The sequence below is a fragment of the Capricornis sumatraensis genome, chromosome 16 (assembly GCF_032405125.1).
Source record: "Capricornis sumatraensis isolate serow.1 chromosome 16, serow.2, whole genome shotgun sequence".
NCBI classification, from domain to species: Eukaryota; Metazoa; Chordata; class Mammalia; order Artiodactyla; family Bovidae; genus Capricornis; species Capricornis sumatraensis.
In genome coordinates, this window is record NC_091084.1 from 56,496,047 (window position 1) to 56,523,077 (window position 27,031).

Below are 27,031 nucleotides of genomic sequence, written 5' to 3' on the forward strand. Positions count from 1 at the left end.
CCAGGAACAAAAATTCTGTAGGGAGAAACTTTAATACCTCTAAGGACACGCTTGGATTTAATGAAGAGATCAACAAACTTCTGTAAAGGAAATGTCCTAGATTGTATGGGTAACTTTCTCAACATTTTAATGCAAAACCAGACATAGCTAATATGGAAACAGATGAGCATGGCTTTGTCATAATGAGGATGATTGATCCTTTTCCATCAATAACATTGTTAATGTTAAGTTGATCTGGCAATATCTGGCAATTTACTACTATAGAAATGGTGGAATATTGAAGGGAATCTTTATGGTGCCAGGAGAGTGAACCTGAACTGAATGATTGACTATTTTACCTTGACCATATTCTGATTCACAAAATAAATTTTATGCCATCTTTAATAAAAACTACAATATACAAACTATACCTATATTTTGCCCTTTGTAATATCTCAAAAAAAAAATTGGCAATACTGAAAATGGTGCCAAGTTACAACCAGTGATAGCAGAATAAACTGAAGGTAACTCCAAAACTGCCTTGACCATGGATGGTGTTTGAATAAGCTTGTTATCAGGAGGTGACAAAACTCATTGAATTACATTTTTTACATGCTTGTAAAAAAACTACACACACATATATATATATGTATATATATACTTGCAACTGATACTAAGCTGTGTTCTTTCAGATGTGTTTACTTGTTTTTCTCCCAAAGAGAGCCATATTGTGTCACCTTCATTTAAACTGATTTTCCAAAGTTGAAATAGAATCTCAGGATTGAACAGACATTTGCAAGGGTGTTTAATCCAACCAGTCATGTTTCCTTTGAATCCAGGAGTGGCTAAATACTACAGCTACTGAAAAACTGCATCTGAAAGAAGATTCTGTGTTAATTCAGCAAATTTTTACTGAGTGGCTCTATGTGCCAGGCACTGTCCTGTTTGCTGGGGTACAGGAATGGACAAAGCAGACACAAGCCTTAGGTTTGATGGTCTGAAATCTAATTATATTACTCTTCACTCTTGCAAAACTTCTGTTCCATGTGCTCATGCTAACTCTTTTTCAATTGCATACCTGCAGAAAGGTGTGACCTTTGCCACAGCCCTCTCTTCTGTGGTCATGATGCCTCTCCAGCTGCATTAATAATTTAAGAAATGTATTATATTTTATTATCCTTTAGACCAATCTCTATTGGTAGAAAAACATGCTGGCAATGTTGGAAGTGTAAATTGGCAACAGCTTTCTGAAAAGCAATTTGGCAGTATCTATTAGGAACTTTAAAAATGTGTATATCTTCTGATCCTCTAGTTCCACTTCTGGGAATCTGTCCTAAAGAAATAGTCTAAAATGTGGCAAAATTTATGCTCTAACAATCCAGAAGTCCAACAGTAGAAGCCTGGTTAAGTAAATTACAGTATGACTGTACAGTAGACTCTTATGCAGTCATTATAATTAATATTTGAGTTAAAACAGCATGGCAAAATGCTTAGAATGTTAAGTGAAAAGAGTGATACACAAAATTACATACATAAATCCTAAAGTATTTTTCTAAAATATTATTACTTTTATTGGTAATAATAAAAGTGCTATTTAATAATAAAGTGCTTTTATAAATAAAAGTTTTATTTATCAGAATAAAACAATAGCGCCAAAAATTGGCAACAGAGAGAGTCGGGCCAAACCATGAGTTTGGCCCAGGAACTGTTAACTGGCTGGGTCCACACAGAGACTGTTTGATACTATTGTGTTGGTAGCAGGAGTGGAACAGGAGTGAAAAGGGCCTTTCCGAAAGGAGAAGGTGATCAGAATCCCTACAGAAATCCCAGGTGGCGTGAGAAGACACCATGAATGGCATGTTCCTGTTACATGGTCCTAGGGAGGTAAGGAACACATATGGACCAAGTGTGTTCTGACAGATGGAAAGGATTTGAAGTACTCTCCTGGGTAAAATTAACCTCGTCTTGCATTCCCTCATACAAAATGAATATTCTTGAGAAATTTTATTACAGCTGATTCTCTGAAGAATCCTTGAGCCACCCATATAATTTCTTTAGGACAGGAATGACTTTCCATGTGCCAAGTCTACCTCCTCCCATACTGGGACACTCAACACGGATGTGCACAAGAATATTGGATATTCTGCACGGAGAATACCACACACATATTGATAGTTATCTTAATGATGTAACTTACAAACTCTAAGGCTTGCAAATGTTTTTTGATGATGTCCAGAATTACTGTGCGTTTACTTATATCTGAAGAGTAATCATGTCATGGTATTTTCAAGTGAGAAATGATGTCGATAATGTCATAGAAGAAATGTTCTGTTGGGAAAGTGTGTCTTTCGTTGTTACTTTAGCAAAATGTTTGTCATTAAAATGCCAAATACATCTCCTTGGTGAATTTCTAATCTTCAGTCAGTACACAAGGTAAATACATGTTTTATAAGCATCTAGATTATAGATTTGTCGAGCTGGAAGGGTTCTTCAAGGTCTAAGTCTCTTGGTTGATAGAACAAAAGAATGAAACTGGGGTTTTAGTCCTGCTCCTTAACAAGCCATGTGACTTTAGGCAGTTCATTTGCACCACTGGAGCATTTCAGGTTATTCATCCATAGAAGGAGAATAATAAAACCTACCTCGTGGAGGGGTTCATTTGGTTCATTCAGCAAATATTTATTGATTGCATATATGTATCTGACTCTCTTCTAAACACTGAGGCAGCAGTGAACAAGACAAAAAATAATGTTCCTCTTTATGAGCTTACCTTTAAGTAGGGGAGACAGACAAGAAATAAGATAAATGAGTGAAAATATGGTATGTTCGTGATTATTAGATGTGAGGCTTACATTAGAGTAATGTATGTGAGGTGCCCAGCACAAGATCTGGCGTGTAGTAAGTATTCAATAGAGAATAATTTCCTTTGCTTCTTCAGTCTTCCTAACTGCTCCTCAATTAGTCTGTAGCATGGTAGTAATCAGCCAGTGCCTTATACCTCTTGCCAGTTAATAAGGCCTACTTTGTTTAAGAAGACAAAAGAATTCTTACAGATGTGTTTTGCACTTCCTGTGTGGCAGGTTAATCAAGGTGGTGCCTAAACACTGTTGATAAACATCCTTTTCTGAAACCAGTTGGCAAGGGCCCTTGCCTGGAGCTAGATGACATTTGTCCACAAAGACAAATGCATAGTGTCTTTGCTCTTTAAGCACAATGGACTAGGAAACTATACTGGCTGTTTCTATTAAAGAAAAGATGTGTGACCTAGATCCTGTCCCAAACATTGCAGAACTGGGCAAAGTTTACATTATTTATGGGAAACCAGGGTATTGTCTAAAAGCCAGGAAAAAGAAGGTTTAATACTTGTGGTTTCTGTATATTTTTTCCACATTGTAGAAAATTTGGGGAGTTCAGAAATGTTTAAAAAAAACAGCCAAAAGTTCACCTCTAGGGTTCAGGAATTTCACCATTTGCAGTGGCTTCTCTTGTTGTGGAACACAGGCTCTAGAGCATGGGCTCAGTAATTGTGGCACATGGATTTAGTTGCTCCACAGCATGTGGAATCTTCCCAGACCAGGGATCGAACCTGTGTCCCCTGTAGTGGCAGGAGGATTCTTATCTACTGCACACCAGGGAAGCCCCTGAGTTCCTTCTTTAGGCCTGCATCTGTACTAGGCACAGAGGGTATAGCCCTTGCCCTCGGGCGGTACCAGCCTTGTATGGTAGGGAAAGGCCAGATGTGGAGAGACCCCTGAGAATGGGCTCCTACCTTAGACTGTCAGGCTTTTTCCCACAAGTCAGCTATAGAACAAGCTTTTGTAAAGAATTGGGAACAAAAGTTGGAACTGTCACACTTAGGGTGATTGTGGGGATGAGAAAGGGGAGTATAAAGAGGCAAAACACAGAGAGCAATGGCAACTGTCTGACTGGCATTGACATCCCCAGTTCCTGTTGTGTAAAAGCTCCTCTTGTGTTAAAGGGCCTTCAGTTCTGTCCTGTGATGTTACCTCTCAGAAGAAACCAGACGTCAGGCTGTGGGCCATCACTCCTCTGACTTGCTTTAAGAACCTAATAAGTGAAAATTCAAATTCACCCAGATTAGATGAGGAAATTGGCCCAGGAGAGATTGAGTGAATTTTCTTGAATCACACATCTAGTTGGTGACAGAGCCGGGATAATAATGAAGGACCCTGAATTTCACTCAGTCCAGTGACTTTTTTTCCATTACTCCATTGGTAATAATTTCCTTCACTAAAGTGTACATTCTTCAGATAACTTTAAAATAATGGTCACTCTTGCATTTGATGAATATGGTTTATCAATAACTGATTTACATGCAATTTGGGGAGAACATATTTATGGCATAGAAGGTGGTAAAAAGGTTTTTCCAAGTTTTTCTGGGATGTCTGGGCCTTCTCCTTCTCCCAGAGGTATGTTTTCACAAGTAAATGTTGGCATTCTGTCATTCATTTTTTTTCCAGATGTTCTTCCCAAGTAGTGTGTTAATGTTTTGTGTTTTTAATATTTATCACATTTTTTTAAATCTGGGCACATAAGTCTTAATAAAATTCTCAACTATCTCCTCTCTGCTGTCTGAAATTTCCGGGTGTATTTATATTCATGACAGTATCTGAAAGCATGAACACTGTCACATCATTAGGGCTTATATTCCTAAACCCTAGATTTGTGTTTCTAGATGTTCTGAAAATTCTTTACACTTCACTTGTAAATGCCACTATACTGCACCATGACATTTCCATAGTAACATATATTTCAAACAAGAAAAGAGAAGAAGCCCAAGAAAAAGGGAAGAAGGTCTCAAATACAAAAAAAAAAAAAAATTAAAAGTAGACTACATAAGATGGGGAGGAGTATAAATTCTAGTTTGATGTCCCATTAAGAATTGAATGTCCTGCAGGCCCACTTTAAGGACTGGCAATTTCCACCACCAACAAAGTAGCCCAATTTTGGAGTCACACTTCCTTTGACCCTTGCATCCTGTCAAGTCCAGGTCATTCCCCTAACATGTCTTAGTGTCACATACTGCATCCAGACAGGGGTGGTCAGCTACCTGTCACATCACGGTTCTGAAGTCCATTCTCTGCAATGCTGCGCACATCCTATTTAGTTTGGAGTTTGCTTTAAAAAAAAAGCCACAGGCTTTTTGATGCCAGCTTTTTGAGCTTGATTAAGTCACACCCTCTGCCTGGAATCCATCCTTGCTGCCATCCACCTGGCAAACTCCTACTCAGCCTTACCATTGCTGTCCTCTACCCTCTACTTCTTGGTAAAGCAGACCCCACAATGTACAGTGCCTATTCTTATGTCAAGGAAACCATAACACTTATCTGAACTTAATTGTTTGCAGAATGTTTTTCCTTCCCTACCAACCCAAAACCACATGTGATTACTCTCTGTATTTCTTGCATCCAGAATAAAGCTTGCCTGGAACTGTTCAATAAATGTTTGATAGATGAATGAAAGAATAGACATTTATGGTGCTTTTGTGTGTGTGTGATTAAATTCACCATTTTAATCAAAGTGTGCATTTCAGTAGCATTTGGCCCGTTCACGGTATTGTGCGATTATCACCACTGTCTAGTTCCAGAACATTCCAAAAGGAAATTTTGTATCCATCAACTATTCACTCATTTAACCACTTCTGCAGCACCTGGCAACCACTAATCAACTTTATGTCTCTATGGATTTGCCTATTCTTGGCATTTCAAATAAGCAGAATCATGCAATATGTGGCCTTTGTGTCGGCTTTTTTGAACTAGCATAATGTTTGCTGATTCATCCATGTTGTAGCATGCATCAGAACTCCATTACTTTTTAGGGCTGAGTAATAGTCTATTGTCTTGATATACCACATCTTTATCTATTGATGTTTAAATGTCTGATAGACATCTAGGTTGTTTCCACCTTTTGACTTATGAATAGTGCTGCTATGAACATGTATATACAAGTTTTTGTTTAAATATTTGTTTTTAATTTTCCTGAGTATATACCTAGGAATGGAATTGCTGGGTAATATGGTATTATATGTTTAACTTAGTAAGGAACCACCTGACTTTTCCATAATAATTATGCCATTTTATGTTACCACCAACAATGTACAAGGTAAGGGTTTCAATTTGTCCACATTCTCTCCAACACTTCATTTCTTACTCTATCCATGCTAATGAGTCTGAAGTGGTATCTTTTGATTTTGATTCCCATGTCCCTAATAACTAATGATACTGAGCGTGTTTTCATGTATTTTTTGGCCCTTGTGTATATTTTCTTTGGGGAAATGTTAATTCAGGTCTTTTGCCCATTTTATTTGGGTCATTTATCTTTTTGTTGTTGAGTTGTAAGAGTTCTTTATATATTCTGGATGGGAGTTGGTGATGGACAGGGATGCCTGGCGTGCTGCGATTCATGGGGTCGCAAAGAGTCGGACACGACTGAGCAACTGAACTGAACTGAACTGAAACCCTGATCAAGTACATGCTTTGCAAATACTTTCTGCCATTTTGTGGATTGTCTTTTTATTTATAAAAGTTCTTAATTTAATTTAATCTTTTTGGCCACGCTGCATGGTTATGGGATCTTAGTTCCCCAATCAGGGCTCAAACCAGTGCCCACCTGCAGTGGAAGAGCAGAGTCCTAACCACTGGACCACCAAGGAATTTCCATGGATTGTCTGTTTACTTTCTTGATAGTGTCCTTTGATGCACAAATTTTTTACATTTTGATGAATTCTGGTGCTGCTGCTGCTGATCTATTTTTTTCTTGGTTGCTTATGCTAAGAAAACATCGCCAAATCCAGAGCCATGAGGATTTGCCCCTATGTTTTCTCCCAAGAGTTGTATAGTTTTAGCTCTTATATTTAGGTATTTGATCCATTTTGAGTTTGGTTTTGTATATAGTGTGAGATGAATGCCCACCTTTATACTTGCACATGTGGATGTCCAGTTGTCCTTACACCATTTGTTGAAAAGAATGTTCTTTCCCTATTTTCACATTTGTTTTTGAAAAATATTTTCAAATTATAAGTAAACAGTTCTTTTTTTCTTTCTTTCCATATTTGAAAGATTTTGCTTCACTATCTTCTGGGTTAATTCTTACCTTTGTTCCTCTGTATGTACTGTTTTCTCTCATGCTGCTCTTCAGACACTATCATGGACCTTAGCAATTTTATTAATATACCCTGGTGTAGTTTTCTTCATGTTTCTTGTGCTTGAGGTTCATTGGGATTCTTGAATGTGTGGCCCTAAAGTTTTCATCAAATTTGGAAAATTTATGTCTATCATTTCTTTCAAAAATTTTTTTGCCCCTCCTTCCTCTACGGTCTCCAATTACATGTATATTAGTCTACTTGAAGTTGTTCCTTAACTCAGTGATGCTCTGTTCAATATTTTCTGTCTTTTTTTCCCCTCTTGTGTCTTTCTGTGTAGTTTTTATTGCTATGTCTCCAAGTCTATGAATCCTTTCCTCTGAAATACCTAATTTATTTTTATTTCATTTTATGTACTTCTCATCTGTAGTTTCTATCCCTAGAAATTTGGTTTGGGTTTTGTTTGATTTTTTAAGTAGCTTTTTAGTTTTGGAATAATTTTGGAGTCATAGAAAATTTGCAAAGCATTCCACATGCCTTTCATCCAGTTTCAGTTTCCTCTAATGTTATTTTCTTTCATTACCATAATATACTTACCAAAACTAAGATATCAACATTGGTGCATTAATAGTAAATAATTAACACATTTTATTCAGATTTCAACACTTTTTCCATTAATGTCTTTTATGTTCCAAGAATCAGCTGAAGATGGCACATTTCATTTAACTGTTATGTCTTCTCTTCTCACCCACTACAGTTTCTCAGTCTGTTTTTTTGGTTTGTTATTAATGACTTTGAAAATTTTGAGGCATACTGGTCATGTATATTATAGACTATCCTTACTTTGGATTTGTCTGATGTTTTCCTCATGATTAGACTGGGGTTGTGGATTTGGGGAAAGAATAATATAGAAGTGAAGGGTCCTTATTGTTACATCAAATTAGAGGGCACATTATATCCACATTTCATCATTGATGATGTTATTTTAATCACTTGGTTAAGGCAGTTTTGCTAGATTTTCCTACTGTAATGTTACTATTCTTCTCTTTCCATACTTTGTTCTTTAGAAGCAAATCACTAAGTTCAGGCCACATTCAAGGAGAGGGGAGTGATTAAGTTCCACCTCTTATGGTGGGGGGTAGTATCTACATATATTATTCAGACTTCTTCTATATAGAATAGTTATTAATATATTTTCTCCCCAATTTATTTATTTATTCAATGACTGGTTTATATCAGTTTGGATTCATGTGTATTTAACATTTTATATTATAATTCAATACTATTTTATTTATTTTATTGCTCGAATGGTTCCAGCTTTGGCCACTGGATGCCCTTTAAGATTGATTTCTGTGTCTCTTTGACATGGTCCATCCTTTCATTTTCTTAACACTTCCTTCAGTTCAGTTAGGTTCAGTTCAGTCACTCAGTCGTGTCCGACTCTTTGCGACCCCATGAATTGCAGCACGCCAGGCCTCCCTGTCCATCACCAACTCCCGGAGTTCACTCAGATTCACGTCCATCGAGTCAGTGATGCCATCCAGCCATCTCATCTTCTGTCGTCCCCTTCTCCTCCTGCATCCAATCCCCCTTTCTACTATTACATTATGCTCCAGGATCATCTTACATTTTCCCTACTCCAGATCTGTAATCAACCATTTCTCTAAAGTGCTTTGGTTCCTTTTATTGGAGAACGGTGTTTTGAAACCAAAATATGGGCACTGGTTGTAGGGAAGTCCCTGGGTCTTTTTTTGTATTGTCAATGTCTCTATTATCAAGCCCACTCTTTTCTCTAGTTTCTTGGTCATGTGGAATATAGCTATTTTAATGTCCTTATCTACTCATTCTACCTATCTTTATCAGTTTTAAGTGACCGATTTTTCTCCCCTCATTATGGGTCCTTTTATATGGGTCCTTTGACTTTTGGAAAAGAGATTTTGGCTGTTATTTTTAAGCTTTGTTAGATGGGACTAGAGCAACTAAGTTATCCTAGGGCTAAATTTGCCCCATTATTGTGACAAAGCCCATCTGATGCCTTGTGATTTATACCTTGCCACTCTTAATGTTGGGAGCAGGCACTGGACCTCTGTGATATTCAAGAATTATTCCTTCTAATTCTTTTGGATGATTCTTTTTCTGGATTCAGGTAGTTTCCTCAGATGCATGCTGAAGACTCAAGGTGGACCCACAGCAGATAGCCAGAGCTTCCTTTCTGTTCACCTCTCTTCTTTTTGGCATTCTTCTGTGTGAACTCAACACCTCAACCACCCCAGATTCTCCACTCCATCTCCTCAACTCAGGGGAACTATTGAGTTCTGCCTGGGTTTGCTCTCTTGGCACCAAGGCTAGGAAATCCTCTCCAGGAGGAAAGCAGAGATAATCACAGGGCTTACTTCACTTACTTCCTCTTTTAGGAATCACTATGTTTAGTTACCTGATATCCAGTGTCTTAAAAATCATTGTTTCATATATTTTCTCCAGAAATAGGTCTAATCCCTATTACTACATCTTGGCCAGAGGCAACAGTATAAACACAGAAAATTAATAGAGCTAGGGCTTATAATTAGCTCATGGGCATGCGTACCATAAAACTTAAAGATGTAATATGTATAGTGGTTAAGAGTATGGACTCTGGAAAAAGACTGCCTGGATCCAGACTCTGGTTTTCCATCTTACTAGCTATTGTCAGCTACAAATTGGCACTTGCTGTCTACACAGATTAAATCGTGCTGCTGCAGCTGCTGATTTTCAGCACTCCCTGAAAGGAGCTCAGAGTGGAGAGTAGAAATGAGGCACTCTGTACTCCGGGAAAAACTGGCAGAACAGGTCTTCAGATATTTGGATATTTTTAGGAGCTGATTTCATGAGCTCAATTCTTATATGTCCTCATTTCTAGAAAAACACTAAAATCCTTCATGGTGATGACTTCTCGTGACTAGCAAAAGCCTTCTGCAAAAAATTATGTGCTTGATTGCATGTAGGTTCCCTTCACCAAAATCACATATATATTGACCTTCCCCTCTACATCTCTGGAGCAGTTTCTCAGAGTTATCTGAGATGCTGTCTCCCAGGTGATAGTCCTCATTTTGCCCTAAATAAAACTTTACTCACAATTCTAATGTGCTTTTTTTTTTTTTTAAGTCAACACTATAAACCCTGTGCCAGTCATATAATCATTCTGGGTCTCAATTTCCTCATCTTTAAGAGAGGATCTTAATGATCTTATCTCACTGGAATGAGATGAGGGTTAAACAGTACCTGGAAAGCATTTGGAACAGTGCTAGGTTCAGAGCAAGCATTCAATAAATATTAGATATCATTATTCTGAATACAGTAGTCTCCCCCTCTTATTTGCAGGGAATGTATTCCAAGACCCCCAGTAGATGCTTGAAACCACAAGTAATGTGAACCCTATATGTACTGTTTTCGTATATATACATATTTATGATAAAGCTTAATAAATTAGGCACCATAAGAGATTAACAACAACAGTGAATAACAAAATAGAACAATTATAATGAGCTACTATAATAAAAATTATGTGAATATGGTCTCTGTCAAAATATATTGTTGTCCTGTACTCCAGAAAAACATCATTTCTGCTTTATTGACTACGCCAAAGCCTTTGACTGTGTGGATCACAATAAACTGTGGAAAATTCTGAAAGAGATGGGAATACCAGACCACCTGACCTGCCTCTTGAGAAACCTATATGCAGGTCAGGAAGCAACAGTTAGAACTAGACATGGAACAACAGACTGGTTCCAAATAGGAAAAGGAGTATGTCAAGGCTGTATATTGTCACCCTGCTTATTTAACTTACATGCAGAGTACATCATGAGAAATGCTGGGCTAGAAGAAGCACAAGCTGGAATCAAGATTGCCAGGAGAACTATCAATAACCTCAGACATGCAGATGACACCACCCTTATGGCAGAAAGTGAAGAGGAACGAAAAAGCCTCTTGATGAAAGTCAAAGTGGAGAGTGAAAAAGTTGGCTTAAAGCTCAACATTCAGAAAACAAAGATCATGGCATCTGGTCCCATCACTTCATGGGAAATAGATGGGAAAACAGTGGAAACAGTGTCAGACTTTTTATTTTTTTGGGCTCCAAAATCACTGCAGATGGTGACTGCAGCCATGAAATTAAAAGACACTTACTCCTTGGAAGAAAATTATGACCAACCTAGATAGCATATTGAAAAGCAGAGACATTACTTTGCCGACTAAGGTCCATCTAGTCAAGGCTGTGGTTTTTCCTGTGGTCATGTAAGGATGTGAGAGTTGGACTGTGAAGAAGGCTGAGCGCCGAAGAATTGATGCTTTTGAACTGTGGTGTTGGAGAAGACTCTTGAGAGTCCCTTGGACTACAAGGACATCCAACCAGTCCATTCTGAAGGAGATCAGCCCTGGGATTTCTTTGGAAGAAATGATGCTGAAGCTGAAACTCCAGTACTTTGGCCACCTCATGAGAAGAGTTGACTCATTGGAAAAGACTCTGATACTGGGAAGGATTGGGGCCAGGAGGAGAAGGGGATGACAGAGGATGAGATGGCTGGATGGCATCACGGACTCGATGGACGTGAGTCTGAGTGAACTCCGGGAATTGGTGATGGACACGGGGGCCTGGCGTGCTGCGATTCATGGGGTCGCAAAGAGTTGGACACGACTGAGCAACTGAACTGAACTGTACTCACTTTACTTTTTCCTGTGATGGTGTGAGATGATAAAATTTCTATGTGATAAGATTAAGTGAGGTGAGTGAAGTTGATATTGTGATGTAACGTTAGGCTAGTACTGACCTTCTAATGCGCTGATGAGAATCATCTGCTCCAGATGATCCTGGATCATTGAGAACTGTGACAATGTTGATGGTTGGATGTCAGGAACGAATGACACTATGGTTGGCGATCCTGCATAGAATAGAGCAGGCAGCATGAGATTTCATCAAGCTACTCAGAATAGAATGCAATTTAAAACTTATAAATTATTTCTAGAATTTTCCACTTAATATTTTCTGACTATAGTTGACCACAGGTAACTAAAACTGTGGAAAGCAAACAGCAGATAAAGGAGAACTACTGTACTTATTAAAAGTAGCCAGCAAGCTTGGCTGTGAGTTCTCTACTAACCCTAGTAAAGTGGAAATATCGGTTACTTGATTTAGTGTTCATTAAATACGTACAAACTCTTGTATAAGAGACACACAGATTCCAGAATATTTCCTCCCAATATTCCTCTCAAAGAGGTTACACTGTGTGCCTGGAATAATATACCAGCCAGAAGGAGTTTCCCAGGATTCTGTCTTTACATCCCTCCAAATAGCTGATAACCTCACACCAGAGTTCAGTTCAGTAAAAGTAATTCCACTGGGACTGAAATATTGTAGTACTTTTGGTCTGGTTTAATCCAACAATAAAATGTATAGTGTCAATATGAAACTCCTAAACCACATGTCATCTGGGCAGTTCTCTATAAATATAGGGGGATCAATTAGGAACCAATTACAATGGTTCAGGCAGGAAAACTAAAGCCTGAGCCAAAGAATTAACTCCAGGATGAAAAGATGTTGGCAGGAAACCAGCCCACTTTACAGTGAGAATCCACAAGGCTTGGCAGTTAACTCAGTGTAGAGCTATAGGAAAGAGGAACTTTCAAGGCCCAGGAATGGACGTATGGAAAGATAGAAAGAAAAAGTGATCTTTGTGTTGCTCAAATCTTCTATCAGCTCAGTTCAGTTCAGTTACTCAGTCGTGTCCGATTCTTTGCAACCCCATGAATTGCAGCATGCCAGGCCTCCCTGTCCATCACCACCTCCCGGAATTTATCCAAACTCATGTCCATCGAGTCAGTGATGCCATCCAGCCATCTCATCCTCTGTCATCCCCTTCTCCTCCTGCCCCTAATCGCTCCCAGCATCAGGGTCTTTTCCAATGAGTCAATTCTTCGCATGAGGTAGCCAAAGTATTGCAGTTTCAGCCTCAGCATCAATCCTTCCAATGAACATCCAGGACTGATCTCCTTCAGAATGGACTGGTTGGATCTCCTTGCAGTCCAAGGGCCTCTCAAGAGTCTTGAACACCACAGTTCAAAAGCATCCATTCTTCGGCACTCAGCTTTCTTCACAGTCCAACTCTCACATCCTTACATGACCACAGGAAAAACCATAGCCTTGACTAGATGGACCTTTGTTGGCAAAGTAATGTCTCTGCTTTTCAATATGCTATCTAGGTTGGTCATAACTTTCCTTCCAAGGAGTAAGTGTCTTTTAATTTCATGGCTGCAGTCACCATCTGTAGTGATTTTGGAGCCCCCAAAAATAAAGTCTGACACTGTTTCCACTGTTTTCCCATCTATTTCCCATGAAGTGATGGGACCAGATGCCATGATCTTCGTTTTCTGAATGTTAAGCTTTAAGCCAACTTTTTCACTCTCCACTTTGACTTTCATCAAGAGGCTTTTTCGTTCCTCTTCACTTTCTGCCATAAGGGTGGTGTCATCTGCATGTCTGAGGTTATTGATAGTTCTCCTGGCAATCTTGATTCCAGCTTGTGCTTCTTCCAGCCCAGTGTTTCTCATGATGTACTCTGCATGTAAGTTAAATAAGCAGGGTGACACTATACAGCCTTGACGTACTCCTTTTCCTATTTGGAACCAGTCTGTTTTTCCATGTCTAGTTCTAACTGTTGCTTCCTGACCTGCATATAGGTTTCTCAAGAGGCAGGTCAGGTAGTCTGGTATTCCCATCTCTTTCAGAATTTTCCACAGTTTATTGTGATCCACACAGTCAAAGGCTTTGGCGTAGTCAATAAAGCAGAAATAGATGTTTTTCTGGAACTCTCTTGCTTTTTCCATGATCCAGTGAATGTTGGCAATTTGATCTCTGGTTCCTCTGTGTTTTCTAAAACCAGCTTGAACATCTGGAAGTTCACAGTTCACGTCTTGCTGAAGCCTGGCTTGGAGAATTTTGAGCATTACTTTACTAACGTGTGAGATGAGTGCAATTGTGTGGTAGTTTGAGCATTCTTTGGCATTGCCTTTCTTTGGGATTGGAATGAAAACTGACCTTTTCCAGTCAGTCAAATCTTCTATAGCCTTACAAATATTTTGTCTTCTTACCCTATTAGCTACTGAGGGAGATGTGTCAAAATCTCCCACTATGTGGATTTGTCCATTTCTCCTTGTAATTCTGTCTTATGCATTTGGAGGTAATATTTCCATTTGGAACAAATATGTTCTGGTCATTATATCTTTCTGATGAACTGTCCCTTTTATCATTAAGGCATTTTACTCTATCCCTAACAATGCTTTTTGACTTAAAATCTATTATTGTTGCATTATTTCATTTTGTATTTGCCTAGTATATCTTCCCCATCCTCTTAACACTTCTGTGTCCTTAACTTTTGAATGCATTCTTGTAACCAACATACAGCTGGATTTTTAAAAATCTAATCTAAGAATCTTTGTCTCATACCCATGTTTACATTTCTTCTCATTTTGATATATTGGAGATATCTTCCCCCTTTGTTTTGTCATTTGCCACGTGTTTTATTTGCTTTATTCTCTTATCCTGTCCTCTTTTACTTTGGTTATTTTCTTTACCCCCTTTTTAGTCTCACTAGTGGTTTGGAAATTATACTTTCTAATTATATTCCTTCAGTGGATGTTCCTCGGTTACTAATGCACATGCTCAACCTAACATTGTTAAGTTAATCACTAGCTCATTGTGAAGATTTCAGGAACTTTAGAATTCTTTAAGTCTGCTCTCCACCCCCTTTTATCTTCCAGGTAATTTGGTTTTCAGTGTTTTGGTTCCAACTTACTTTTAACCACTCAACTCCCTCCATTAGATGTTTTAACAGCCGGTATTTCTTTAGATTTACAAACACACATACCAGTTTCTCTGCCTACCTTTCTTTATTTCTTTCTCATTTAAACTTTTTATTTCATGTTGGAGTATAGTTGGCTAACAATGTTTTGTTAGTTTCAGGTGTACAGCAAAGTGATTCAGTTATACAGGTATCTAGTCTTTTTCAAATTCTTTTCCCATTTAAATTGTTATATAACACTGAACAGAGCTCCTTGTGCTATGCATAGATCCTTGGTGGTCATCCATTTTAAATATAGCAGTGTGTACATGTCAGTCCCAAACTCCCTAACTACTCCTTCCTCCTTCCCCAAGTCCTTTCTTGCATACAATAAAATTCACTCTTTTACAGTTACAATTCAATAATTTTCAGCATATTCACAAGATTGTGCAATCACTATTCCCCAAAGAAATCTCATACTCATTACTGGTATTACCCCCCACCTCCTATCCCTACACCCTCAGTTCAGTTCAGTTCCACTGCTCAGTTGTGTCCAATTCTTTGCGACGCCATGGACTGCAGCACACCAGGCTTCCCTGTCCATCACCAACCCCCAGAGGGTCCTCAAACTCATGTCCTTTGAGTCAGTGATCCCATCCAACCATCTCAGCCTCTGTTGTCTCCTGCCCTCAATCTTTCCCTGCATCAGAGTCTTTTCCAATGAATCAGTTCTTCGCATTAGGTGGCCAAAGTATTGGAGTTTCTGCTTCAGTATCAGTCCTTCTGATGAATATTCAGGACTGACTTTCTTAAGGATTGACTGGTTGGCTCTCCTTGCAGTCCAAGGGACTCTCAAGAGTCCTCTCCAGCACCACAGTTCAAAAGCATGTTCTTCCGCACTCAGCTTTCTTTCCCTAGCCCCTGGTAACCATTAATCTACTTCTTGTCTCTACAGATTTGCCTATTCTGGATATTTCGTATAAATGGAATCATATAGTATATGGCTTTTTGTGTCTAATTTCTTTCATTTAGCACAATGTTTTCAAGATTCATTCATGTTAGAATATGTACTTCAGTACTTCATTCCTTCTTATGCCTTAATAATATTCCATTGTATGAATAAGCTACATTTTATTTGTCTGTTCATTGGTTGGTGGACATTTGACTTATTTCTACTTTTTAGCAATTATACTAACTGCTATGAATATTTGTATCTAAGTATTTTTGTGGAGACATGTTTTCAGTTCTCTTGGACATATACCTAGCAGTGGAAACCATTATTTCTTATATTCAGCAGTGTGCTGATGCATGCTGTCACTTAAGTTGTGTCCAACTCTGCAGCCCCCTGCACTGCAACCTCCAGGCTCCTCTGTCCATTGGAATTCTCCAAGCAAGAATACAGGAGTGGGTTGCCATGCCCTCCTCCAGCAGATCTTCCCATCCCAGGAACTGAACCCACATCTCTTATGTTTGTCTCCTGCACTGGCAGGCGGATTTTTTATCAGCAGCGATACCTGGGAAGCCCCATGTGCTGATAGATAGTAACAATCAGCTCTCACGTGGTAGGGAGTAAGGGAGTCTTTTTTTTTTTTTTAATTCATTTTGGCTGCACTGGGTCTTCCTTGCTGCATGCAGGCTTTCACTTGTTGCAGAGAGCGGGAGCTACTCTCTAGTTACAGTGCTGGGCTTATCATTGTGGTGGCTTCTCTTTTTGCAGAGTATGGGCTGTAGGGCTCACAGGTTTCAGTCATCGTGGTGCACGGGCTTAGTTGCCCTGTAGCATGTGGAATCTTCCCAGACCAGGAATCAAATCCATGTCCCCTGCACTGACAGGTGCATTCGCATCCATTGTCCAAAGGGAGAACTCCAAAGGTAGTCTTGATTTGTAGCATTTGTTGGCCTTTGAAGTGCTCAAGCTATATTCAAGCTAGCAATGTGACGTCACTGAAATCTAGAGAAAGGGAAAAGATGCCCAGCAGCACACCATTTACATAGTATTTCCACCATACCGAGATATAAATAACCTCAGGAGCATAGATAATAGCAAAGTTGTAGTAAAATAATTAAGAAGTGATACATTGTGAGGATTTTAAACCTTTATTTTAAAGTAATTCATTTAAATGTAAGTTTGTGTGATTTAACTTTTATTTATTTTTTAAAAATATACATTTATTTATTTTAATTGGAGGCTAATTACTTTACAATATTATATTGGTTTTGCCATACATCAACGTGAATCCGCCACAGGTATACACGTGTTCCCCAACCTGAACCCCCCCTCCCTCCTCCCTCTAGCAATGACTGTTTAACATCCAGTTCTCAAAATTCCTGAAATTTTAAGTTGGCTCTTTGGGCTGATGTGAGCTGACTCTAGCGCCTTGATTGCATCCTCCTCCTTACATCTAACTTATTTTTCTGGATTGAATTATTTTCTTCTTACTGAAGTATATCCACTCGTATTCTTTCAGCAAAGCTTGTGTAAGGTAAACTCATCATCTTCGCTTGTCTGCAAATGGCTGAAAATTTGGTGTCGCTTATGAATTGAACTTGTACAGAATTGTAGTTTGAGGTTTATTCTCTTTCCACATTTTGAAGATATTATCTTCTTGTATTTTGGTTTCCATTGTTGCTGATGAAAAGGCTGCTGTCATAGTAAACATCCCTTTAGGTAATCTGGCCCTTTTCAGTGAGGGCTTTTATAGTTTTCTCTTTGCCTTGTGGTTTTGCAGTTTCATCAGGGTATGACTAGTTATGAAATTGTTGGTTCTGTTTCCCTGGAGAACCCTGACTTATATAGCTGTAATATTTTAAATAATGATTTTCCATCATTCCCTCTATTAAATCTTTCTGGAATTCCTGCTTGACTTTCTCTTTTTATCACTCATATCTTTTAAATTCTTGTTCAGGTTTTTTATCTCTTTATCTCTTTTTATTCTGTTTTGGGTGATTTCCTCAAATTTCTCTTCTAAGTCACTCTTCAGCTAGATCTATAGGTAGTTTAATATCCTTTGAGTTTTTAATTTCAGTGGCAGTGTCTTTCATTTCAGGAAGTTCTAATGGTTGTTTTTCAAATCTCCCCACTCTTTTCCTCTTATGCTATTCTGTTATTTTATTATGGCTTCGACTGCTTCTCTTATGTCTATTTTAATCATCCTAATTCATAGTCTCTTTCAGATGGTTCTGTTTTTACCCTTCTTCTTTCTAGTTTGTTATGTCGAATGACTCTCCATTCTGCTCATTTCTTTCCTCATGGGGTGGATCCTTTTTGTGAGCGTCCTCATCAAGGATTGCTTTTTCTAGTGGATCTGCAAGCCCTGAATTGTTAAGCATCCTGCAGAGCTATTTTGAATTCGCTTCAGCCTAAACCTAAGAATTTTAATAGGTCTTACTTCAGCCCTAATCCAAGAATTTTATGTTAACTTCTCAGTAGCTGTTTTCACATACAGGTAAAGTAAATTTAAACCCCCCATAAGCATTAAGCATTTGGCCATGATTAGAATTTCTGTTTCTCATGAGTGCCATTTTTTACCCTACCCAAGGCCTCATCAGACATATAGCTTCCTTGAACTTCTCTGACCTTGGGATAGAGTTTTGCCAGTCTCCTTTTCATGGAAGAGGACAGAGCTTCCAATGTCAGGGCTTTTTGCAGCAGGCTCTGTTCCAACTTTCTTACTTGTCCAGAACTGAAGCTCCATCTCTACTCCTTAGTGTACAGTGTAACCCTGGCCTGCAGCTCTCAGGATCTATAACTAAGTGTGACATCTCTGTGGCAGCTCAGGCACATCACCTGTGCCCTGTTCTGGCTTTGAGTTTTCCATTTCTTATACCTAGAGGTTTCTCTTTATATTTTTTTCAAAACTGGCAATAAAAATATGACTTGTCTGTTATAGTTCATACAGCATCTCCATGTGTCTATAGTTGGTGGGGGGGGGACCCATCTATGTTAGGATAATTGGTCACGTTTCTGAAGTTTCTCAGATCAGAAACAATCATCCTATGAGGAAGACATGTATTGTCTCCATTTTGTGGGTGAGAAAACTGAAGCTCAGAATGGTTGTCTACATTGACAAAGCCATAAAACTTTAAATGGGATTTTTGTCCAGTCTGCAAAATCCCGTGCAAGATATCTAAGCATCTTCAAGTTGACTTGGTACCACTGGCCTCTCTCCATTATTAACTTTTATGGATAATTCATCTCTGGCATTTTGCTGAAGCGAAGACTCTCTAAAAGATTCTTCCTGCTTCTTTAGGTAAGACTGTTTAGAAGAGAAGGGAAGGGAGTACAATGCAGGTCGTGGAAGCTGGGCTGTCCTGAGCCTGAGAGCCCTTGGTAGGAGCATTTGCCTGGGAGGAGGTGAAAGCCAACAGGCGTTTCTGCCACCATCCAGAAGCACTCCCAAACTCACTCGTGCAGTGGGTAGTGAAGGGGACATACCGAGGGTCCTGCACATTGTCTCTGGCTTGCCTCTGGAAAAAGGAAGAAGCCCAGGCAATGGCAAGACTTACCTGTAAGTTTTGCTGAGTTTAGGGATGAGCGACTGAACTGAACAGTAGAGACCATCACACGCTGAGGCTTTTCATTTTGCTCCTTAGACTAGCACACCTTTTGCACTGTGTGTCCTGCACAGAACCTGACCCTGAGTGGGTGCCCTAAAAAGGTGATATGGATCAATGAGTGTAACTGAGGAAAAAGAGGACACATCAAATATTTACAGTGGAGGGACCTAATGAAGTGGACTGGTTACACAGGTGATAGGATAGGGGGTGGAGAGGCAGCCCAGAGCTTAGGGAAACCAAAAGGGGCAGAGGGGGAAGGCAGTCTCATGGGGGATGGAGAGCCAGGAGATGGAAGCCAGGAGCCACGTGGTCAGAAGCTTGAACCCTAACATTGGGAGCAGGAGCCATTGAAAATATGCAGCCAGAAATGCCACTGACGTGTTGGGACCTAACAAATGCCATGATAGGCTTCAGGGACTAAGGTAGGACTCACAGGAAAGGCTGAGTCATTGCCCAGTGAGGTCATCCCCGCGGATGCCAGGACTTGTCTAATCAGCATACTCCCCGTAACCTGGTTTGAGTTTATCAGGATGTAAAAGACATCCCCCTGCAGCCAATAGCCAATTAGTAAATACCAGGAAACCCCTGCAGCCAATAAAGATTAGCCAATTAGTAAATACTAGGAAACTCCTGCAGCCAATCAGCCCTTGCCAACGCTCTGTTCTAAAACCTATAAATACTGCTGTAAATCTGGGCTCGGGGCTCCTTGCTCCACTCCACTGCGTTGGATGTGGTGGGAGCCCTAGCTCGAGCTAGAAGTAAAACCCCTTCATGCATTTGCATTCCTGTGGACATCTTATTCTCTCAGTTTTGGGGACTCAGACTCTGGGCATAACATGAGGCAGATGGTGGTGGGGGCAGGGGGCAAAAACATCCCAGCCTCTTCCTTCCCACCCCCACCTACCCCCGATCTCCTGCTAGTATGATACTTCCTCTAGGCCAAAGTCAGATGTGTTGGAACCTGGATTCCCAGCCTGAATAGATCAACATCCCTGCAGAGCAGAAGGCTGAGGGGTGAGTCTGAGAAAAACAGGGCCAGGGTTGGCATAGAAGGAAAGAAGGAAGGAAAAAGGGAAAAAAAGAAAAGAAGACAAGCCTATGTGTAACATATGAGTGTTCTAAAATACTTATTAAATAGCCTTTTGCAATTGAAAAGGATTTTTCAGATAAGAAGTTGCCTTCCTTACAGAGTTGTAAGGAACAAATGACAAAATGGATGTGAAAATCTTTTGAAAATTGCCAAGTGCTACATAAATACAAGACGATCATCATTCATATCATTAGTTCTCTGAATGAAGGAACTGTGTTTGAATATGAGTATCAATGGGAACACTTTATAGGGCATTTTATTATGTGTGGATATCTTTTTTTGCAAGTGTATTAGAATATTATTAGCTGCAAGCAATAACTAGCAGTGACTTAACCAAATAGGTAGTTACTTTTTATATAACAGAGGTGCTCCTTTGGTCTTTCCATCTAGATTATAAGATGGTTGCGATGCCCAACCTTACCTTCAAGATCAAGGCTGGAAAGGGTGGGGGTGGGAAAACAGCTCAGACTTAGCAGTCCAGTTTCCTTAGGAAAGCAAAAGCTCTCCCAATAACTCCCAGAAGGGTTTTACCTAAATCTCACTTGCCAGAACTGGGCTACACAATCACCCCTAAAGAAGTAGCAAGAGAGAAACAGCTTCTAGGTGGTCAAACAGCGGTGTTGGCTACATGCATATAAATCGCAGTACTGGGCACAGAGTAAGTGCTCAGTACACCTTAGCTATTTTGTGTGAATGTGCATCTGTGTGTGTCTATGTTGGTGTGGTTCTATTTAGTTCCCATTTCTAACAATCCTGTGAAGTAAAATCATTTAGGTGCCTGCTCAGTCTCTCAGTCGTGTCTGACTCTTTGTGATCCCATGGACTGTAGCCTGCCAGGCTCCTCTGTCCATGGAATTCTCCAGGCAAGAATACTGGAGTGGTTGCCCTCCTGGAGGTGATCTTTCCGACCCAGGGTTAGAACTAGTGTCTCTCACATCTCCTGCCTTGGTAGGGGGGTTCTTTACCACTATTGCCACCTGGGTGAGGTAGCTGAGTGCTTAAAGCGATAGACTACTAAATCCATTGTGCTCTGCACGTGTGGGTTTGAATCTCATTCTTGAATGCTTGCGCTTCTGTGGCCTATGTTGTTTTCCGGGGATTTCCCAGGGGTTGCTAGCGGTAAAGAACTCGCCTGCCAATGCAGCAATGCAGGAGACTACTGCTGCTGCTAAGTCGCTTCAGTCATGTCCGACTCTGCGACCCCATAGACGGCAGCCCACTAGGCTCCTCTGTCTCTGGGATTCTCCAGGCAAGAATACTGGAGTGGGGTGCCATTGCCTTCTCCAATGCATGAAAGTGAAAAGCGAAAGTGAAGTCGCTCAGTCGTGCCAACTCTTAGCAACCCCATGGACTGCAGCCTACCAGGCTCCTCTGTCCATGGGACTTTCCAGGCAAGAGTACTGGAGTGGAGTGCCATTGTTTTCCGGGGGTTTCCCAGGGGTTGCTAGCAGTAAAGAACCCGCCTGCCAATGCAGCAATGCACGAGACACCCTCCCCCTAAACTGGCCCTTTAAGATCTTGGCCCTGGAGTCACATCAGGGCCAAGTGGCCTCGATGAAGAGAGAAAGTGGAACAGGACCAGCTCTGAAATGAATTGATGCCTGTACCTGGGGCTATAATGAAGTCCTAGGTAGACAGACCATATATGAGCTAGAATCATGCCTCCTGCCTGTGCTCACTTTGGAACGGTCCTGTAGGGAGGCCTGGCACTTGTTACGATGATGCCGCTTCTGCCCAAGAACTCCTGTGGGAATCCTCTTTACAAGTCACAAAAAGACCTCAATCTCATTACTGTAAAATTACACCTCATTTCTGACTCAAACCCAGCTGCAGCTCCTCATCTCATTTGCCATGAGTTCCAAATGGCTTTTGATGGTTGCTGAAAATAAAAAATCATTCCCCAAAGACAGAATTATATTGCAATTGAGGTGCACAAGAGTGAAGTTTCTGCTCTTTGGGCAATTTTCAAATCAAAATTATAGAAATATTTACAGCAGTAAAAGATCTGTTCAAACAAATATACCCTCCTTAGGTTAATAGCTCAGAAGAAGACAACTCTGCATGGTTGAATAATTTTTGCTGTCTTTAGGAAAAATTACCCACCCTAAGGGAAACTGCAAGAAGATCGCTGTGGTTGGTGAAGATTCCAATGAGATAATACTAAATGTAGATGAGGACACTGTAAGATGGGCACACTCATGCACTACTGGAAGTGTAAGTTGGTTCTTAGAGCAATTTGGCAGTGAGCATCAAAAAGCAGCTCAAGGAATTCAAACCAGTTGACCTAGACATTCCATTTCTAGGAATCTTCCTGAGGGAAATAGTCAAAGATGTAGATAAAGACTTCTGTGTACAGCTACTCATTTTATTTGGAAAAGCAGTAAAAAGAAGTAACTAGCCTAAATGTCTCTCAATGAGGAAACTGTAAGGTAAATTGTGGTCAACTCATTGAATGAAAATAGTGCAGCCATTTAAAATGATGTTTTTGAAGAATTGTCAATGATGTGTTTATGTTCACAATGGAAAGATGCTAAAGCCAGACGGTGAAACCGCATGCATTATATAGTCCATTTTTACTTTCTATATGCTACAAAAAAGCTCAAGATATATTAAACGTGTTACCAGTGGTTTTATCTGGGTGATGAAATTATAGGTTATTTGAAATTTTCTTCATTATACATTTATATATACAATTTTGATCATTATAACTATAAATATTACTTTTATAATTAGAAAAATATGTATGATGAAAAGTACTTTTTAAGAAAGAAATGAGTTTAACTAGGAGAGAAGAGATCTGTCATCAAGAAATTGATGGTTTAATGAAGGAAATGAGACATGTACACAAATTCATTACAAGGTAATAAGGGGTCTAATGGACGCTCTACAAAGTGTGGAGGGAAGGATTAGCTCTGCCTGGGAAAGTTGAAGCTGAGTGAAAAGAGGTGCAGGGTCTTGAGGGATGAACCGGAGTTCTCTAGGGCTTTGTAAATTGTCAAGCACTGTATGTATAAGTTAGTTTGGGGCCTTTATTATGACTGTCAAAGCTTACCTCATACAAAGCTCTCTTTCTTGTCCCTCTCCCATGCTCCCTAAAGCCCAGCATCGCTGGGACAGGAAGCAAAGGCAGTTAAATAGTCACACATCAGTGCTCCAGCAAGTGAACTGAGGTGCATCCAACGAAGAAGCAGATTCAGGACCAGAGGACATAAAATTATCTGGGAGCAGGGCCAGGAAGGTGCTGGTGGTTAAACAGTTCCACCTTATTTGCCGCCCTGTGGAAAGGCTATCCTTGCATGGGGCCCCCACCCTGAGTTATGGGGCCATCTCCATGTGGGGGGGATGGTAAAAACTTGAGAACAAGCATCATACATCAGTTCATGATTTACATTGGCAGGAAATGGTGTGTCAGATGTCCTTACAGACTCCAGACAGGGTGGGGTAGAAAGGAAGGGTGTGATGAGGAGACTCCAAAGGGTGGCAAGAGATGATTTGTTTGGGAGATAATCTTAGAAGCTCAAGGTTGGAAGAGATTTAAAAGCTATCTTACTTAATCCTCCTGATGCCCTTCTAACATCCCCATCATATTGTCACCCTTCTTGGCCTTCAAGGAGCAGCTCAGAGACCACCTCTTCTGTTACTTCCCATCTCAATTCCTCCAGCCTTCCCAGGTGCTTTAGCTAAGACTTCCCAGGTGGCTCAGCAGTAAAGAATCTGCCTGCTAATTCAGGAGACACAAGAGATAGGGTTTGATTCCTGGGTCAGGAAGATCCCGTGGAGAAGGAAATGGCAACCCACTCTGGTATCCTTTCTAAAATTTTTTTAATTTATTTAATTGGAGGCTAATTACTTTACAACATTGTGGTGGTTTTTGCCATTCATCGACATGGATCAGCCACCGCTCCAGTATTCTTGCATGAGAAACTCTGTGGACAGAGGACCCTGGCAGGCTACAGTCCATGGGGTCACAAAGAGTCAGACACGACTGAGCACGCATGTGCTTTAGGTATTTCTCGTTCAATTTTATGATAAAAAAAATTCAATGCCAACAGTGCAGCAGGCAGTGTGTTTATATTTCCTTGATAGCAGTATGCCTTCCTGAGCCTCCTGAAGTTTATTTATTTATTCAGGCAACAAACATATATCAGACACCACATTGTGTCAGGCAATGTTCTAGATGCTGTGATAGAGTGAAGAGAAAAGACAAGATCTTGTGTTCTCTTGGATCAGGCATTCTAGTGAAGGAGAAATACAAGAAATAAAGGAATAAATGAGAAAACACCAGGTTATAAATGTGAAGCAGCCACCTTTGGGAAAACCTAAGGAAAGAACTTTCCATAAAAAGAGAGAAGCTGATTCCAAAATCCCAGGGGATAATCGTTGCTTGTCCTAGAAACAAAAAGAACATTGTGTTATTGTGTGTGGACTACCCTTTTGTGTTCTAGATGCAAATGAAAATCTCATTTTTCAGGACTTGGCCCAAACATTGCCTTTTTAGGCATATCTATCCTATTTCTTTACCCTCAGTAAGAGTGACCATTGTCTCCTTCCCTCCCCACTGACTCAGAGCAAGCTTCTCTCAGCACACCTATAACGATCTGCCATTCTTACCATACATAGCAGGTTTCCGGTGGCTCAGGTTAAAGAATCCGCCTGCAATGCAGGAGACACAGGAGACTCGAGTTCAATCCCTGGGTCAGGAAGATCCCCTGGAGGAGGGCATGGCAACCCACTCCAGTATTCTTGGCTGGCAAATCCCGTGGACAGAGGAGCCTGGTGGGCTACAGTCCATAGTGTCGCACAGAGTTGGACACAACTGAAGCGACTTAGCATGCACCCGCACTGGCCATACTATATAGCATTGTTACTACCTAGTGGGCCTGTCTCGTTGCTGGCAGAACTTCTTTTCTTAAATCCCTAGAGCCTGGCACAGAGTATGTGATTGGTAAACATTTGTTTCATGAATACATGAACTCTCACATAGCACTTTCTTAGAACCTCCCTGGTGATGCTTATTCAGAATTGGCAACCCGTTTTTGATCAATGCCAGGCCCTGGACCCTGTTCTTTCAACTCTACAACATCTTATAAGCTTCATGATTACCCATGAATATCCAGTTTTTATCCCATTCTGTAGTTAAAACTCAGAAAATTGGAGTGACTTCTGCGATGACTCAGAAATAAGAATCAGAGCTAAGATTTGAACGCCAGTCTTCTTGATGGCAAATCTCAGTGTTTCATTTTCTGTGATGCAACCGTATGCATTAGTTCTTCTGTGGCCCTGCCCTCTCTTTTCCCCTAGTTAACTGTTTTCCTTAGGGAAGGATCTGTACTTGACTCCATTCTGTATTCCCCATGACACCAGAACAGTGCTATGTATTTAAGACACACTCAGCACAAATCTCCAAGGAGGAAAAAGAAAGAATGAGTGTGTGAATGAATGCTTCACCCAAAGTGGATCAACATCTGATATCAGTTCAAAAGATATTGATGTGCTGGAGGAGGAGATGTTTCTGAGGGGAGGGGCCTTCCCAGATACCTCTGTGCCCATCTGGGAAAGCCAAGTGTGCCGTCTCCACACTAATGCACTCATTTCTCAGAAATCACACCTTTCACTCGGTTGTACATCTCAGCAGGCAGGCAGGGGCACAGAGGGGAACATGCATGGCTTCCAATGAGTTGGGAAAATGAGGTTAGGTTTCGATTCAGATAGTTATTTGTGTTTTCTGGGTCTGCACGGTCGATAAATTTTCAACGAGCAGTGATTCTGTTCCTCATCTTTCATTGCTTTATGGGACTTCAGGGAATGAAAACATAACATCCTGCTTTCCCATAAGTTCTCTGGCCGGTACCCTGGCACCAATTAAAGACATGTCCATGCAATTAATCAAAACCAATTTGGAAGCACTCTGGCACTGCTCCTCTGATGTGCTGTCTGCTCCACATACAGTAGTTCCTCAGCCGCAGTGATGGAGTCAGGCACATAGGAGCTTTTGATGAACTGGTTGTGCTGGCCCCAAGTGTTAACTATGTCATCTGACATGACTAATGAGGCTCCCAACTTGATCCGTGTGAGCAGAGCAGCCCTGCTGTCTGGAGGAGGCTCAGTTTCCATGGCCAGCTTGGGAAGAGACTGCGACGTGCTGGGTACACACTCCATCATGTCAGCTGGAGTCCTGGAGGCCTCTAGCGTTGGAGCTGAGAGTCGTCCACGAGGAGGGTGATGGAAATTGTGCGCCAGGCTCTGTGCTGGGCGCTGGTGGGAATGTGACCTGATTTAAACTTCTAGCTCACCCTCCTCATTTTACAGACATGGAAACCAAGACCCAGCAAAACTGAGGGGCCTGCCAAAGGCCTGAGCTGTGGGAAGAGAAATAAAGGAGTAGGCATAGATTCTATCTTTGAGGAACTGAACCCCTAGGTGAGAAAATAAACATGCATGAGGATAACAACTGGAGTCTGATGCAGGTAAACCTTCTCAAGGGTTAAACTGGGT

At 40.5% G+C, this 27,031-nt stretch overlaps 1 protein-coding gene across 1 annotated transcript in view; it reads left to right on the top strand.

Annotated features, from left to right (window-relative positions):
• The window catches only part of GVQW3 (GVQW motif containing 3), a 31,137-nt gene extending 4,632 nt beyond the window's left edge, over positions 1-26,505 (top strand). The window contains exon 2 of the mRNA XM_068987946.1: positions 26,245-26,505. Within this exon, the coding sequence (XP_068844047.1) occupies positions 26,245-26,505 (261 nt within the window). The remainder of the gene's footprint in view (positions 1-26,244) is intronic.
• Positions 26,506-27,031: the final 526 nt, after the last annotated feature.